The 16,972-nt window shown below is 56.9% G+C and overlaps 1 protein-coding gene across 2 annotated transcripts in view; it reads right to left on the bottom strand.

The window, feature by feature from the left end:
• GRIK5 (glutamate ionotropic receptor kainate type subunit 5) overlaps positions 1–16,972 on the bottom strand; it is a 62,779-nt gene that overhangs the window by 44,972 nt on the left and 835 nt on the right. For both annotated transcript variants that reach the window (XM_027515653.1, XM_027515652.1), the window contains exons 2-11: positions 13,919–14,047; positions 13,445–13,609; positions 10,818–10,915; positions 10,556–10,721; positions 7,663–7,841; positions 5,833–5,886; positions 5,592–5,753; positions 3,724–3,876; positions 3,326–3,430; positions 3,091–3,198 (exon numbers count right to left, since the gene is read on the bottom strand). In XM_027515653.1, the coding sequence (XP_027371454.1) occupies positions 3,091–3,198; positions 3,326–3,430; positions 3,724–3,876; positions 5,592–5,753; positions 5,833–5,886; positions 7,663–7,841; positions 10,556–10,721; positions 10,818–10,915; positions 13,445–13,609; positions 13,919–13,997 (1,269 nt within the window). In that variant the 5' untranslated portion in view covers positions 13,998–14,047. The remainder of the gene's footprint in view (positions 1–3,090; positions 3,199–3,325; positions 3,431–3,723; positions 3,877–5,591; positions 5,754–5,832; positions 5,887–7,662; positions 7,842–10,555; positions 10,722–10,817; positions 10,916–13,444; positions 13,610–13,918; positions 14,048–16,972) is intronic.

Genomic DNA, 16,972 nt, shown 5'->3' on the forward strand with positions numbered 1-16,972 from the left:
TTGTGCTGGGATCTTAGTTCCCTCACTAGGGATTGAACCCATGCCTCCTGCAATGGAAGTCTGGAGTCGTAACCACTGAACCGCCAGGGAAGTCTCAGTTGCTATTCTTATTGAGGATACCAGGTCAGAAAAAAGAGAAAAAAGGGATTCCCATGTGCTCAGCATGTTTTGCCAGCAGGACATTGCCAGGGGGTCCTCTGATCTCATGCAATCCTCCCACAGCCTTTCAAAGTGGGACTATTAGACCCATTTACAGATAAAGTATGGAACCTAGAGAGTCGGACACTAAGGTCCAGGTGAAGTCAGGAATGCAAGTGAGGTCTGTCTGATCCCAGAAAACCAAAGAGCAAGATAAGATGTCATGCCTTAATGAAAAGGAATGCCAGGAAAGGAGTAAACTCTCTGGGATGGCCCAGCATGGCATCATCCCCTGGGACCTGTCCCACACCCGCAGCTTCCCTGTGGGACCTCCTTCAATCTTGGCACCAGCCTGATCTCTCAGCTCCAGACATGTGGACCCCACCCTGGGGATAACCCCAGCCTCCACGCCATCGAGGACCTCCTCCTGCTCCTTCCCTCAGGCCAGCCCATCAGCACCCCACATCAGGTCCCTCCCTCCCCACACCCCCAGCCCAGCTCAAGCCTCATCCTCCCATCTGACCTGGAGCATCTCTCTCCTGCAGTCTCCCTCAGGGCCCAGCTTTTCCAAACATCCAGATCTGGCCCCGTCCCTTCCGGTTTAACAGTCTCCAAGGTACATGCCAGCCACTTCAGTCACGATGGACTCTTTGTAGACTGCCAGGCTCCTCTGTCCACGGGATTCTCCAAGCAAGAATCCTGGAGTGGGTTGCTGTGCCCTCCTCAAGGGGATCTTCCCAACCCAGGGATCAAACCTGCATCTCCTGCATTACAGGCGGATTCTTGACTGCTGAGCCACCAGGGCAACCCCTCCAAGGTACAGAATGAGCATGACTAAGCTCTTCAGAGGCCCCTCCCCACCTGTCACAGTGTTCACTGCTCCTCCATGTTCGCTGGGTGCCAGGCACCATCCCAAGCCCTGGGGACCAGAGCGGGAAATAAGACAGGTCCTGACAACTCCGTGCCCCTCCCACCGGTGCCCAGGCTGACTCACGTCTGTGTTGCCAAGTGCCTGGCACAGGCCCTGCCCAGAAACATGAGTCTGAGAAAGTTCATGAACAGAGAGGCACACTGAGGCTGCTGCTTCCACATTCAACCTGGCAAACACTTCCTGAGGCCCCTCCTCCTGGGAGTTCCTCCTGCCTGGGAGGCCAGGCCCCCTCCTCTGTGCACCCAACTCCTACACAGCTTCTAAAGCCCCATCTAATGCCACCTCCTCTGTGAAGCCTTCCTTCCTCAGGCTTTTAAAAGTTCAGGCAGCCCCTCCTTTCTGTGGGGCCCCCTTATAACCCTGGCTTGGAATGATTGTGTCCAGGTCTGCCTCCTTCATCAGACTGGGATCCCCTCCCCGGGGCCACTGAAAGACAGAGAGACCACGAGACCACCTGTGACTCATCCCGGTGATACTCTGGGATTTGTATCAGATCTGGTGCAGCTTCAGTAAATATTTGTAAAATGAATGAGCAAATGAATGACTCCATCACAAGAAAAATGAAGGTTAGGAGGAGGGCAACACGGGCTCAGGGGCCCTGGGGAAAAGGGGAGACAAGTGGCTGGAAGCCCCCCAGGTCATGGCTGTGCTCTCCTGACATCCCCGCCCTGACGTCTGCCCCTGCTCCCTACCCAGAACCCCAGGAAGCCTCTGGGGTGCACTCCACCTCCACGTGTGCAAGGAGGTGCTCCTTCTCCCAGTCAGCCTGGCCTGGCCCTCAGGGCCCCTCGGTGAGGCTGTTAGGAAGCGTCTGGTTTCCCGTCTACAGGCCATCTGTCCCTCCCCAGCAGGCTCGCTGGCCCTTCTCCAGAGGGAGGCGAGGCCCACACTAGGTCAGGAGTTCCCCAGGGACCAAGGGAATGGCTCAGCGTGCGACACACTGCTTTAGGGGCCTCTGCCGTCCTGCGGAACCTGTGTAATCCTCCCAAGCTCAGCGTCCACAGCTATCGGCCAGCCCAGCTCACAGTGACCAGGGGGTTCCCCCCAGACAACAGATACCACCCGGCCAGGGACCCGGCTGCCCCGAAGCCCAGCGGCTCGGGGCACCTTCCTGCTCCCCAGGTCCTGAGCATCTCCCCTCCCTGACCTCCTGGCAGGAGGCAGAGGGTTCAGGGGACAGGGCAGGGGTTGCAAGTATGTCCCTCAGCTCCAGCCAGGACCCAGCTTGTAAACTGCTACCTGACCATCAAAAGGAGAAAGACAGGACAGACCTCACCGAGCAGCTGAGAGGTTTAAAGAGTGATGCCTGCCAGGGCCTAGCACGCTGCCTGATGTAAAAGCGGGTTCATAAATCCTCGCTGACACACAACGGCTCCTTGGTCTCCGACCTGGCGAAACGTAGGACTGGCACCCCAGGGGCCACAGGACCATGATCGTGCCAGGGCTCAGGAAGGGGAGGACTGGCCTTTAGAGCACAGTGGTTAAGACCCAAGCTGCGGAGATGCAGAGACGTGGCATCCATCTCGGCCATGCCTTACACTTGCTGTGTGACCTGGCCCAGTCGCTTCACCTCTCTGAGCCTCTTCAAGATGGATATTAAGTAAGCTGGTGTGTGTCAACAGGCTTGGAGGGCAAATGTGACAAAATGACCTTTCCCGCGATGGTGATTCACGGGGGCCCACCCTGGGCTGGGCGCTGTGCAAGGCCCCTGCCTGTGGTGCCAGTGGAATGCTCATGCTGACAGCGGTTCCCGTCTCTGCCAGGCATTGGCAGGCTGGCAGCTCCCGGGGCTGGACCTGGCTCTAACGTCAGAGTCTGTGCCCGCTGAGGCTCCAGCAGCAATTAGGCAGGTGACATCTTGTCCACAATCAGGGGTCGCTGGGTGCCCGGGTGACATCTCCCCTGTTCCGGGTGCTGGGCCAGCCCTGGCAATGCATCCCGCCTCCTCACTAGGACCAGGCAGGGGCACCGCTCAGCAGAGGCCGCTGCATCCACGGCCCACCCCCACAAGGGCCACTCACCAGGATGGTCGTAACCACCAGCGTCTTGTTGGCCAGCGTCTGCGACAGGTTGATGTCCAGGGTGGTGGCGTTCATGGCCAGCGTCCGGTTAGAGTACCACACCCCAATCTGAGGCAGAAAGGGCGCTGTCAGCACGGGCACCGCCCCACCAGAAGATGCCTCAGCCCTCGGGCCCTGCCCTACCCTTCCCCCCAACCCCATCAAGGCCCCCCGGCCTCACCCTGGGGAAGCTCACCTCCCGGTGGCCCTGCCGAGACTTCTCCAAGATGCGCAGCGTGTAGTTGGTCCTCTGCCCTTTGCTGTTGAACTCAACCCGCCCGGTCAGCCCGTCATACTCTACCTAGCAGGGCGGGAGGAGGGCAGAGGGAGGGGTGGCAGGGGCCCAGAGGGAGGAGACGACAATGAGAGAGAGAGGGAGAGGGACCAGGAAGGACCACAGGGGAACGGAGAGGAGGCGGGACAGAGAAACGGGGAGAGAACAGCACAGACGGAGGAAGGCCGGGGCCAGAGGGAGCACGGAGGCGGGGAGCGGGGTCGGAGGCACAGGGAGCGGGGCGCAGGGGGACACAGTGAGTGCCCCCGCGCCCGAGGCAGGCTGCCGCGCCCCCTCGGCCCGCCCCGCTCCCGGCTCACCATGCGCAGGTAGTTCATGAGGCTGGTCCCGTGGGGCCAAATGTTGGCCGACGTACAGGCCAGCGGCTTCACGCCGATCTCCTGGCTGCGGTTCAGCTCCCGGACGGCACTCACCACCACATGCACGGCGTCAAACATCAGGGCAGCTGACAGCTGGGGGGTGGACGGTGGGGTGGGGGGCAGAGACGGGGAACGGGTGGGAAAGACGGAGTTCAGCCAAGGGAGGCCCGAAGCTCCGTGGTGTTTACCCCCAAGCCCTCAGACATTGCTCTCTCCAGGAATGTAAAATCATGAGGTCAGGATCGAGGAAGGGTTTCTCCCGTCATGAGGGCGGCTTGTCCTGTGTGGCATGAGTCTTGGGAAGAGCACATCCAAGAGGGTTTGCTTGGACGGCCAGCTGTCACCCCCATAGCGGGGAGGTTCGTGGGCACAGGAATCCATGCGTCTGTGTGGCTGACATGGGGTCATGGAGGAGGCGAAGGGAGACAGCTAGAGCCCCTGTCTGAGTGTGCCCAGGGACACACTTATGTGGGCGGGGCTGGACAAACGTGCATATTTGTCTATCCGTTGGGGGAGGGGCGCCATGTGCAGGAAACAGGAGAGCATGAGGGTTATGAGCCCGGCGCTGGGTGGCAGGCAACTCTGAGCTAGAGGCCTGGCTCTGCTACTAATATTTCCTGCAGAGAGCTGAATCCACACCCCTCCCCAAATCTCCACTTCCTCCCTGGTAAAAGTAAAGGTAACAGTTAACTCTGCCTCCGAGTGCTTATGTGGGGTTCCAGGGGGAGAACACATGCAAAGAACTCAAAACAGCGCCTGGCACCCAGTGAGGGCTCGACACACACAGGCCGCTGGGCTGTGTCCGTGAATTCGGGGCGTGTCCTGGGAGAACGTGTCTCAGTGAGCTGGGTGTGACAGCCTGAGTAGCCGTGTGGTGTTGGTAGGTGCAGGGTGCGGACGGATGCGTGTCTGTCCGTGTATGTGCGTGAGGGCTCTGCACGCACACGTCTGAACGCGTGGCTCGGTGTCTGTGTAAGTTTCTGTGCACAAAGGTGTGTCTTCTCAGTACCCTGGTGTCTGACTAGATGTCTGTGAACAAATACACGTTAAGTATGCATCTTTTGTATGTCTGCATTTATTCAACACACGTTTTCGGACATCTACCCTGAGCCAGCTGGTTTTAGGTGTGGGGATACAATAATGAACAAAACAGACAGAAACCCCTGCCCTCATGGAACTTACAACCTAAATCCCTATAAATACATCTAAGCACAACATACAGCAAGCCACGGGGTGATTAGACAAGCAAAGACAGGTGCTATGGAGAAGAACCCAGCAGGGAAGGGGGCTAAACAGTGGGTGTGTGTTAGTCACTCAGTCGTGTCCGACTCTCTGTGACCCCATGGACTGTAGCCCTCCAGGCTCTTCTGTCCATGGGATTCTCCAGGCAAGAATACTGGAGTGGGTTGCCATTTCCTTCTCCAGGGGATCTTCCCGACCCAGAGATGGAACCCGGGTCTCTCACATTGCAAATAGCGGGTAGTTGGCCATTTTTAAAATAGGGGGGCATTTAAGCAGTAACTTGGTGATGAGGGAGCGAATTGCTAGCTCCCTGGGGATGTGCACGCAGAGCAGCAGGAAGAGCAAGTGCAAAGGCCCTGGGGTGTGCGTGTGCTGGGGCACCTGGAGGTGTGGCTGGAGCAGGTGGAGAGGAAGAAATGGGCCAGACTTAACCCCGGGGTTGCACTGTGAGGCCTCCTGGATGAACTCAGAAAGCAAGAGGGCTACTGGGGGTTCTGAGCACGACTGGCTGAAGCCTGAAGGGGCCCCATGAGTGTCTGTGTGCTGGGAGGAGGGCGCGAGCTCACCGCAGGGCCGGGGTAGGTGCTGGCTTCACAGTTCTCCCTCCAGGACATGTTGAGGCTGCGCACGAACTCAGGATAGAAGGGGTGCGAGGTGTTGAACATGGAGAAGCCCAGGATGTTGGAGGAGTCCTCCACGACCCCGTCCAAGTGCAGGATAGGGAAGTCCTGGGACCGAGAAGAGGGCGTGAGGCTGGGGCGGGCCCGCCTGGGGCAGAGGCGGGTGGGGGCTGCAGGGGGTACGCACCATGGTGGTGAGGATGTACTTGTAAAATGCTGAGGTCATTCCCAGCTCTGAGGCCTGGAGAACAGAGGAGGCAGAAATGGGAAGAAGCTGAGAGACACCCCGTGGGAAACAGTAAGAGACACCCAGGCACAGAGAGAGACAGGGAAAAAGGGTGGAGGCAGGATAGGTAACTTTAACTTTAACCCCCAGGTTGCCCCAAAGCCAAGTTTGGGGCTGCTATCGTGTAGGGCTCAGCCTGGTCACAGGTCAGAAAGACTACGCCTTGCCATCTTTAAAAGCACTTTGCCATGAAAAGATGCCCATTTAAATCTCAAGATTTGGGGGAATTCCCTGGAGATCCAGTGGTCAGGACTCTGCGCTTCCACTGCAGGGGGCACAGGTTCAATAGGGAATCTAGGAGCCCACCTGCCTCGCAGCATGGCCAAAAAAGAAAAGATTTTAGAAAATAAATAACTTTCAAGATTCACGTTGTGAGCCCCCTTTCTCACAGTCCTCAAGGAGAACAAAGTTGGAAGACATCTCAGGCCAGCAGTGCCCAGTTCTGTCCCGCTCTGATCATTAGAACAGGAAATGGCATCAGCCCGCATTTCCTGCGTGGCAGGAGCTGTTAGCGCGTGGTTACAGCCCCTTCCAGGACAGGAACGTGCGGGCCGGAGAGGAAGGTGATCACTGGTCACCCGGCTCACACAGAAGGGGCTGGGACCCCGGCCCAGGCCTGCCCTGCCTGCCTTGAGAACCCAAAATCTTTTCTCTCAGACGCCTGCCTCAAGAGCCCTATGGATGCTGTCACACTGCTTTCCTAGAAGCTACACTCAGCAATGACATATGGTTTTAATTTTTTAAAAGCTGCAGAAAAATAAATAATACAGATTAGATTATCAGGAAAATTAAGAGCAGGGAACAATGAATGATTAATGAACGTGGGTCACTGGTGGGTGGAACTTGGAGGGCCCTGGGGTGGGAGGGGAAGGTCCTGGGGCCGGCCCGTCCTGGGTGGCCTTGAGCCAGTCTACCTCTGCCCCCGAACGCCTGCTTCTTCATTCACAAAATGGTGTCATACTTGCCCTGCAGGGTGGGATGAGAGCCAAATACATATATACGCTGTGCTACGCTAAGTCCCTTCAGTCATGTTCATCTCCTTGTGACCCCATGGACTGTAGCCCATCAGGCTCCTCTGTTCATGGGATTCTCCAGGCAAGAATCCTAGACTGGGTTGCCATGCCCTCCTCCAGGGGATCTTCCTGACCCAGGGATTAAACCCGCATTTCTTACATCTCCTGCATTGCCAGGGGGGTTCTTTACCACTAGTGCCACCTGGGAAGCCTATATAATTTTTTTTTTGGCTGAGTCGTGCAGCTTGTGGAATACTAATTCTCCGACCAGGGATCGAACCCATGTTCCCTACGGTGAAAGTGTGGAACCTTAACCACTGGACCACCAGCTAATTCCCAAGAGCCAAATTAAAGAAGACACGCAAACACCCCAAAACAGACCAGGACGAGCACTCAGTAAAGACCACAGGGCACTCCCAGTATGCCAACATCCACCCTGGGCCAGGGGCCATCCTGGTGCCTCCCCACCATTCCCTCATTAACCCTCGGGCAACCCACTGAGGTAGGACGTATTCTCAAAAAGGGGAGGCAACTGTCCAGGATCCAACCAGGGGTGCAAGCGGGAAGAGACAGAACTTCCTGGTTAGTGCTTGCACGTGGGGAGCGGGGCTCCGGACCGCCCCGCGACCACTGAGGGCCTCGGCTGACTTGCTCTGTCACCCCACGTTTCTGCTCCTGACCCTGCAGGGCGTCAGAGACGGGGCAGGGAGGGACCCACCTTACGGAGAATGAGGTGGGAGATGGATGCGTTGGCGTCGATGATGATGGTGGACACTTTGTCGTCACGGATCTCCTTGAGCAGGGGCGTGGGGTCCCGGCTGTCATCCAGCATCCTCACAGACAGCGTCTCCTTGGAGATGAGGAAGCCACGCACCAGCTCCTCCAATCGCAGCAGGCCTGAGGGAGGGAAGGGGCCCTGAGTTAGAGCCCCTCCGTGTGCCCGGATGGGAGCGGCTGCTCCCTCCTCCCTAACACAGGGTAGCTGGGGAGAGGACGCGGGGCAGCTGTCCAGAGCGCAGCTGGCTCTCTTGGGTCGCTGGGCCAGGACCTCCCCTGACCTCCACACACCCGTCTTCTGCCACCTTTCTGCCCCCAACGGGCTGCGTCACAGGCACGCACACTTTGCACGTGTGGAGCCGCAATCTTCTCTTCTCGCCAAACCGGCAGTCTCTCGGGGTCAGCGCACAAACTCCAGCCGGCCAGGCGCTCAGGCCAAAACCTTTGATGGCAGCCTGGCTTCCTCTCCGTCTCACATCAGTGCCCAATCCACCCAGGCTCGAGTTTCAAAGCATACCCCGTGGCACTGAGCCACCATCACCGCCCTGGCCCAGGCCGCTGCCATCTCCTGCCTGTTACAACGACGGCACCCGCCCCGCACCCCCAGGAGAGCCTGTTCCCCGGGCAGCAGCCAGAACTGCTGTAAGCAGGCATGTCCCTGTCTGTTCCAAACCCTCCGATGCCTTCTCATTTGTTCAGAGTGAAGGCCAAAGTCCTCACCGCCCCCAAGGCCCCACTCCATCTGCCCACGCGCCTCATCTCCCTGACCTCAGCTCCTCTCACTCACTCTCAGCCATGCTAGCCTCCTCGTTCACACACACGCACACACACACGTGCACACACACACACCACCCCCCAGTGGCCTCGGTGTTTGCTGTCCCTTCTGCCTGGAACACTCTTCTCCAGATCCCCACTCAGCTCCCTCCCTCACCACCTTCAGATCTCTACTCAAATGTCACCTCCTCAACAAGGCCCAAGCCCACCAGCCCATTTCAAATACCATCCACTGCCCCAGCTCTCCAAGTTCCTGTCATCTTCCTCTATTTATCCACAGAACTTTATATATATAGATAGATAGATAGATAGATACAGATATATATATACATACACACACACAAACATACACATATATATACTTTTTTTTTTTTGGCTGTGTTGTGCAACATGGGATCCCAGTTCCCCAACCAGGGATCAAACCCACAGCCCTTGTATTGGAAAGTCGAGTCTTAACCACTGGACTGCCAGGGAAGTTCCTGTGCACAGGACTCAACACTGCTGACTGGACCACATCTTCTCTATGTTTACCACCTGGCTCCTCTCATTAGCTCTAACAAGGGCGGGGACCCCTGGCCTGGCTCACACACAGCCTGATACCTAAGACCAAGAAGAATGTCTGGACCACGCCAAGTGCAGGAAATACCTTACGAAAGGGGACTTCTTCCTGGAGGTGACTGAGCGTGGTCCTCTCTCTCTCCAGCTGCACACCCACAGGCCCACCAGCCCCCTAGACGTCCCCACTTGACTGTCTCAAGGACACCTCAAACCCACTGCGTACCCCAGAACTGACCATCCCTTCCTCCTCGGGCAGGACCTGGTCACCGTCCATGACCCCTCTGGCCTTCCTCACGATGCTCCTCAGATCCACCTGAGGAGCCACCACCTGAGCTCTAATCAAGACCATCCCTCCCCACCTCTGGGGGCTCTCCCTGCCACGTCTCCTGTCACTCTCCAAGTCTGCTCTCTACACTGCAGCCAAAGGGCCCAGAGAGCTCTTCTTGTGACACACTCCCCTGCCTAGCACGGGTCCTTTCCCCACCCTCCATCACTGGGCTTCCCTGATGTCTCAACGGGTAAAGAATCCACCTGCAATGCAGAAGACACAGGAGACACATCTGTGTTCCATCCCTGGGTGGGGAAGATCTCCTGGAGGAGGAAATGGCAACCCGCTCCAGTATTTTTGCCTGGGAAATCCCATGGACAGAGGAGTCTGGCGGTCTACAGTCCACGGGGTCACAAGAGTCAGACACGACTGAGTGATTTAGCACATCACCTTCAGGATAAAACACAGGCCCGGAGCAACAGAGCCCCATCTCTGGGTCCTGCTTCATTACTTCCACACAGGGGGCATCTTTGAGCCTCTCTGGGCCTTGCCTCTGCCTTGCTTTCTACTCAGTACCCACGCCTTCCCTCCTCTCCCACCTCAACTCATCCCCACCCTTCAGGTCCGGCACAGAGGTCACTTTCTCTGGGAGGCGGCCTCTGAGGCTCTCAGACCAGGGTAGGATCACCGCCCGCTCAACTCCTGAGAGCTCACATCACTGAATCACAACCGCTCGACCACCGTGCGACCCAGTGGCCCCGGAGCTCCAGGAAGTCAGGGACCCAGCCTAGCACTACTCACTGAAGACACGCTGGGACCTACAGGGCCCTGCTCTGAGCCATGCCTAGTGATGATCTGCACATTAAATGGTCTCCTTGGGGGTGGGGGAATGAGAAGCTCTACAGAACCAGAGATCTGGGTTCCTAAAGGGAAAGGGATGTGGGGAGAAGGAGAAACTGTGTCTGACTCCCCCAGACCTTACAACCAGGGGCACCAATGACTGTGAAAGACTAGATCTCTTGGGAAGAGGAGTTTGGGGAAACAGAAAACAAAGCCTCCCATCCTCCTCCCTCGGAATTCCCTGGCAGTCCAGTGGCTAGGGCTCCGCATTCTCACCGCCAAGGGCCTAGGTTTGACCCCTGGTCGGGGAACTAAGATCCCTCAAGCCGCAAGGTGTGGCCAACAAAATCAAATAAGTGAAAATGAGATAAAAAAAAAACCCGTTCTCCCTCACACTCGGCCTTGGCGCAGATGAGGCTGGCCGAGGGGTAGTTGAAGGACTTGAGGATCCGGGAGACGGCCAGGCTGACGTCCTCGTTACTGGGGTACAAGCTGACGGACGCGAAGCGGAGGTACTGAAGGCGGGGCGTCTCCTCGGGACCCACCTTGATGTGGGGGATCTAAAGAGAGAAGAGCTTGTGCTCCCATCCTGCTCCCCTTCCCCGGCCCTCAGCCTCCAGGGACCCGCCCTCCCACCCCCCAGGCTCGCCTCTCACCTCCTTCTCTCCACAGATATGGCTCACTGTGGAGGCAGACGCGGGGCTGGAGGAGGGTCCCAGGACAGACACAACCCCCTTGGGCAGGATCTGACACACTGTGAGGGGCAGGAGGAGATCGCAGATTCAGGCGCCTGCTTCCTCCTCTCTGTCCCCACCCTTGGGGACCCTTCCCTGGCCCAGGAGAGAACCCCACACTCCACACAGGGCTGCCTGATCCTCCTCCCCGTGCCAGGCACCCGGAGGCCCGATCCCTGACCTGGCCATCGCAGGGGGAAAAAACAGAGGGGCCACGAGACAGAGGTGGACAGGGAGACACGGCAACAGAGAGCCAGGTCAGAGCAAGAGAGAAACAAAGAGGGGAAGAGGAGACACCAAAGACCTCCTTCTGGCTGCAAATCCAGTGTCTGGTTTCTCAGCCTTTGTCTTTCTCAACCTTTTTAACCACATAAAACCTAGGGTACGGGGCTTCCCAGGTGACTCAGTGGTAAAAGAATCCACCTGCCAATGCAGGAGACACAGGAGAGGCACGTTGCAGCCCCGGGTCAGGAAGATCCCCTGGAGGAGGAAATGGTAACCTGCTCTAGTATTCTTGCCTGGAGAATCCCATGGAGAGGACGCTGGTGGGCTGCAGCACATGGTGGCAACAGCCAGGGTTCCCTCTATGTTCTACACCCCAAACACCGTTCCTCTGTTGCATTTACTGGCTCTTTCTCCCCTTTTCTTTCTTCTTATACACGTGTGCGTCTCTAGGCTGGGAGGCGGGCAGAGTCTTGTTTTCACCTGCCCAGTGCCCATCCTCATGGCAGAACTTGAACTTTCCCTCAGGGAACCACATGGTTCCCAGAACTGATTGATTCCTGACCCAGGATCAAAGAACCACATCGTCCTGGCTACAGGGATCGGTTCAGAGATGGGGACGGGCTCAAACTAGGCCATTGAGAGCCTTCCCCAGGTCCCCTGCTAAAATTATCCCTGGCTTTGCTAAACTGGAGAGATGTAAAGTTTTGACCTGTTGTGGCCATCCTGACACCAGCTGGGGAGGGCACTCCTGAAAACAAAACCAACTGAGAGGAAAGTAGGGCCCAGAGATGAAGACACAGAGCTCCCTAGAACACCACTTGAGTATCTGTATTAAGCCATGCCAGAAACAATCCAGGGATATCATTCGAGTACCTGGATCCAAGCAAGCCCCAAATTAATCTTTAGGTTATTTTGCTGTTGTTCAGTCACCAAGTCATGTCTGACTCTTTGCAACCCCATGGACTGCACCACGCCAGGCTCCCTTGTCCTCCACTATCTCCCGGAGGTTTGCTCAGATTCATGCCCATTGAGTTGGTGATGCTATCCGACCATCTCATCCTCTGCTGCCCCATTCTCCTTTTGCCTAAAATCTTTCCCAGCATCAGGGCCTTTAGTGACATGGCCTGATAAGTTGTTTTTCTTAAGTCAGCCTGAGTTGGGTTTCTGCCACCCAACAAAGAGCATCGTAACTAAACATCTCATTTTCCTCCAAATGTACTCCCTGTACGCCTTCCGTGTTGGTGAGGGGGCCGGGGTGATCATTCACACACACCACATCCCTGGAAATGATCCTCAGCTTTGATCTTTCTCCTAATGGTCAAGTCACCAAGTCCTGTCTCTTTTTTGTCCTCAGATTTTCTCACATCTTTCTCCCTCTCTTCAACTCCTCCTCCCCTGTCCTATCTCAGGGCTGTCAACTCAGGCAGTCACCAGCCTCCTCATCAGCCACCCAAGTCTAGCCTCCAAGTTCTACTTTCACCAGCTCCCTGCTCCAAACCCATCAATGACTCCCCGCTGCCTGCAGGTGAAGATGGCATCTTTCAGCCTCCTCGAGCTGACCTGTCAACCTGCCCAGCCTCACCTCCCATCACCCAGCTATACTCTAGTCTCTCACGATCCCTGCAAACAGGTACTGAGCCCAGGTGGTCAGGCTGAGTGCAACCCCACATCATGTTCCTTGCCTCCAAACACTCAGTCCTCCCCTCTGCCCCAGCTCCAGACTACAGGCACATGCCTGGAACACCATCTGCCTCCACACCCTCCAACCCAGTCTCTCAATTTGTGTTCTGTGCTACTCCAGCCAAAAAAGTCCAGGAGTCACTGGAGCCCATTTGGCCCTTCAAAGATCTGAAACAAACGTCAACAAAATAAAGGTTCTGATAAGGTCTGCAGGGAAGAAATCTAAAACTCGTTTGAAGGTCCACTAGTCTGTGTCCCAGCACGTCTGTTCAAGGGACATTCACTCACTCTGTGAGAACTCAATAGACTCATGAACCCCTACTAGAGGGCTGGTTGTGTTTCACAGGCTGGATCTTGAGCAATGCCTCTCTTTCTAGATCCTGCTCATGTTTCAGAGCTCAGCTTCAGGTTAGTCTTCTCCAGAACACCTTTGCTGTCCCTGCCCCTGAGGCCTCCAGCCCCACTGCCTGGGCCCCTCGTTACTTAGCTCTGGGGGCTAAGCATCCCCAGCCAGTCATGAAGCTTGTCTTTCAAATGAGGCCCTCGGGTCCTCCAGGGCAGCACCCAGAATAGGGCAGGCTGAGGGAGGGATGGAGGCAGCAGCCCGGCCTGCCTCACCCCCGCCCCCCCGTGGCCCTGCTCACTGGTGTCCGTGGTCTCGTACTGGCTGTCCCGCTGCAGCTCAAAGATGTCCACTTCCACGCGGGCCTTGGCTGGGACCTCGATGATCCCGTTGATCTGCTCCCGGGCCAGGGCCAGGGCCAGACGTTCGCCGCGGCCACACACGGTCTGGTCGTCCAGGATGGCAGCTGAGGCAACACAAGAGTTGGGGACCATACTCTTGGGTCCTGAGGGAGGAGGGGCTGGGCTCCTGGACTCCTTGGCTCTGAGGTAGGGCTGGAGGTGGGGTGAAGGGGTCCAGACTCCTGCATCTGAGCCTGGAGAGACCTGGGATGCTGACTCCTAGGCTCAGGGGGAGGAAGAAGCTGGGCAGGGGCTGCCAGACTGCGGCCCGGATCCCTGGGTTCCTGAGGGACCGGCATGATCAGAGAAGAGCCCCAGTGCCCAGTGGGAGGGTCTGTGGGGAGGCAGGATGGAGGGGGGCTTCAGGGCCTCACCCATGCGCAGTGATGAGAGCACCTGGCGGCTGGGGCTGGCGAAGGCGACAATCAGCAGCAGCAGCAGCTCAGCCGGCATCTTCCTCCCCTCCTCATGGGGACGCAGCTGCCGCGGCCCCCACTCGCCACCTGCAGGGAGACCCCCCCGCCCAAGGGGAGATTGCCAAAACGGGGGCTTCTGAGCCCCTCTGTGGACTGCCAGATGGGGTGGTGACCACAGAGCCTGGGACGCAGTTGCTGAGCTCCGAAGGGCCCTGCCCTCATTAGAGCTGACAGTACTGAAGCCATCGCTGGGGGCGCCAAGACTCAGGAGACTAGCAGTGGTGGGGGCCGAGGCTCACGGCACCCCAGCACCAAGGGGGAGAAGCACTGATGGAGGATGTTCACAGCTACCCAAATGGGAGGGAGATATGAAGAGGATCTCAGGTAAGAGCAGATTCCAGGGACTATCTCCACCCCAATAGGAAACCAGGAAGTGCCACCCCCCACCCAGTTCCGCCCCTGTCTCTGGGCAGGCAGCCGTTACTAGGCAACAGAAACCGGCTGGAGAGGATGCAGTGGTTGCTAGGCAACCCCATCCCAGGCCTCACTTGCCACCTTCCTGACGTCCCTGGTTCCCACAATCCCACGGGGAGAGGAGCCTGGACATCCGGGGTCTGGAGGGGAAAGTATCCGGGAGTTAAGAAACTTGGGAAGAGAAAGACACATGGAGACACACAGATGGAGACAGATGGGAAGATCCAAGGCACCTAAGGGGCTAAAAAAGAAAAAAGGGGAAAAAAAAAGAGTAATGAGGGAGAAAGACAAAAACAGACAGAGAGAAAGAAGAGAGGCTGGGGGTGGCAGAGATATGAAGAAACTCAAGAAAGGAAAAAGGGAAAATAGGCCAAGATATAAGGGAACAGAAAGATGATGCGAAGACAAGAGAATTGGGAGAAACAATGGAGAGAAACATTTCTCTCGTAATGGGGAGAAACAGAGAAGAAGAGTTGTAGGAAGAAGAGGACAGGACTAGGAAAGAGAAAGAAGGAGAAGACAGAAAACAGGGAGACATGGAGACAGAGTGAGAACGGGCAGGGCAGGGAGAGGAAGAGAGTGGGCAGGTAGAAGAGAGGGAAATCAAGACACAGGAGGGGACTTCCCTGGTGGTCCAGTGGTTAGGACTACAGGCTCCCAGTGTAAGGGGAGCAGGTTCACTCCCTGGTAGGGGAACTAAGATTCCACATGCCAAGCAGTGTGACACACACAAAAAAGACACAGGAGGGACACAGAATGGAGAGAAGACACAAATCTACTCGAGATGCCACCAGTAAGCTGGATGGAAGGAGTGAATAAAGCAGGGGGGGCGGTGGGCACTATCTGCTGAATCGCGTGCCAAACTATGGCATCCCCCTGCTCTAGGGAGCTGAAGACTAGTGGGAGCCAGTGAGTCTCTGCTTCCCACAATTGCTCCAGTGCCCTTGCCTTCTGTAGGGGGACCACTGGGCAGGGATGAGTCTGGCCAATTGCATGGCTCCCCTGGTCAAGGGCCGGGCCCCATGGGAAGGGACACTTGGGTTTTAGGCTGGGGAGATGGCAGAATGAGACCCACCGATGGAGGAGGCAGAAGCACACGGCAACACTTCACATCATCCCTTGTAGCCAGAAAAACCTAGGCCAAGGCCACCAGAGACTCCCTGGGTCCCTGCTCTGCCGCCACCTCCCAGGTGACCTTGAACAGGTCCCTCTCTCTCAGGACCTCTGGGAAAGACAGGCTGAGGGTAGGAGGGCCTGCTGGACCACCTGGGGCCTCTGGACTGTAATCTGCATCGAAGGTGAAGGCCTGTCAAGGGTGCAGAACCGAAAGAGGCAGGGCGAACCCAGAAGAACTCACAGGGACAGGGGTGTGCAGGGCGGGGCTAGGAGAGTGGTGCGAGTGAGGGGTCATCCTGAGCTCCAGGGGCTTCTGGGGACAAATCAGGGAGGAGACTAGAAACATAAAGACCAAGAAAGAGACAGGGGCCAGAAGGGCAGGGACCCGCAGGTGGCAGACACCGGTGGGAGCTGAAAGAGACAGTCAAGGGACTTGGCTGGGGCAGCAGATGGACAAAGAGGTACAGACAGAAAGACAGACAAACCAAAGGGAAGTGAGTGGGGCTCAATGAGGGAGAAGGACACACAGACATCACCTAGAAGTGAGACACCAAAGGGGACAGAGACAAGAGGGAGAGCGCAGAGAGAGAGGAGGGCAGGGAATCAGGCCCAGAGACTTAAGCAGAGCCAGATAAAGATGGAAACACAGCAGCTGAGTGAGCGGAATGGGCCCTGCCAGGAGAGGAAGACAGACAAGTGGGCAAGTGAGAAATATAGCAAAGGAGAGAGGGCAAATGGGGTGAGGGATAGAGAAAAAAGATGAACAGGTACAGGAACAGAGGGGAGGAGAGAGATCACCAAACTCTGACAAGAAGGGCTAGTCGGAAAGAGAGAGATGGAGAGAAAAGGTCTATGAGCCACACAGCTTCTCTAGAGAAGAGGAAAGACCAAGCGGGAGAGACAGACACAAGATTGAGAGACAGACTCCCCAACATGGAGAGAGGAGAAAGGAGAGTCAAGGAGGGAAACGGAGGGAGGGAAGAAGAGTGAGTGACCTGGAGGGGCACAGGCAGGGGACAAGCACCGACACATCCATCCATCTGCACAGAGGAGCATCCTGGAAGCAGGTCAACCCTAGAGACTGCAAGCCCCAAGGCAAGGGGAGGACTCAGAAGGGGAAGAGAGAATAGGGGGCCCGGGAGATCATCACGGAAGAGACAAAGTGGACCGCAAAGCAGGGCAGTGGCTAAGGAGTGAGGGATGGAGGAGACAGGATGAGGAGTGGATCTGGGGGAAGAAAGCAGAAAGTAAGAGAAGGAAGACGGCCTCCAAGCCCAGAGGTGGAGACAGAGGCAGACAGGTGAGCAGAGGCCCCGGCAAAGTGAACAGTGGACAGAGGGCAGTGGGGAGAGGGTGAGACCAGGCAGAGGATCCTCCCAGACAGAGAGGAGACAGGAGAGTTTTGAGAGACGGGAGGGAGGG

The sequence above is a fragment of the Bos indicus x Bos taurus genome, chromosome 18 (assembly GCF_003369695.1).
Source record: "Bos indicus x Bos taurus breed Angus x Brahman F1 hybrid chromosome 18, Bos_hybrid_MaternalHap_v2.0, whole genome shotgun sequence".
Lineage (NCBI taxonomy): Eukaryota > Metazoa > Chordata > Mammalia > Artiodactyla > Bovidae > Bos > Bos indicus x Bos taurus.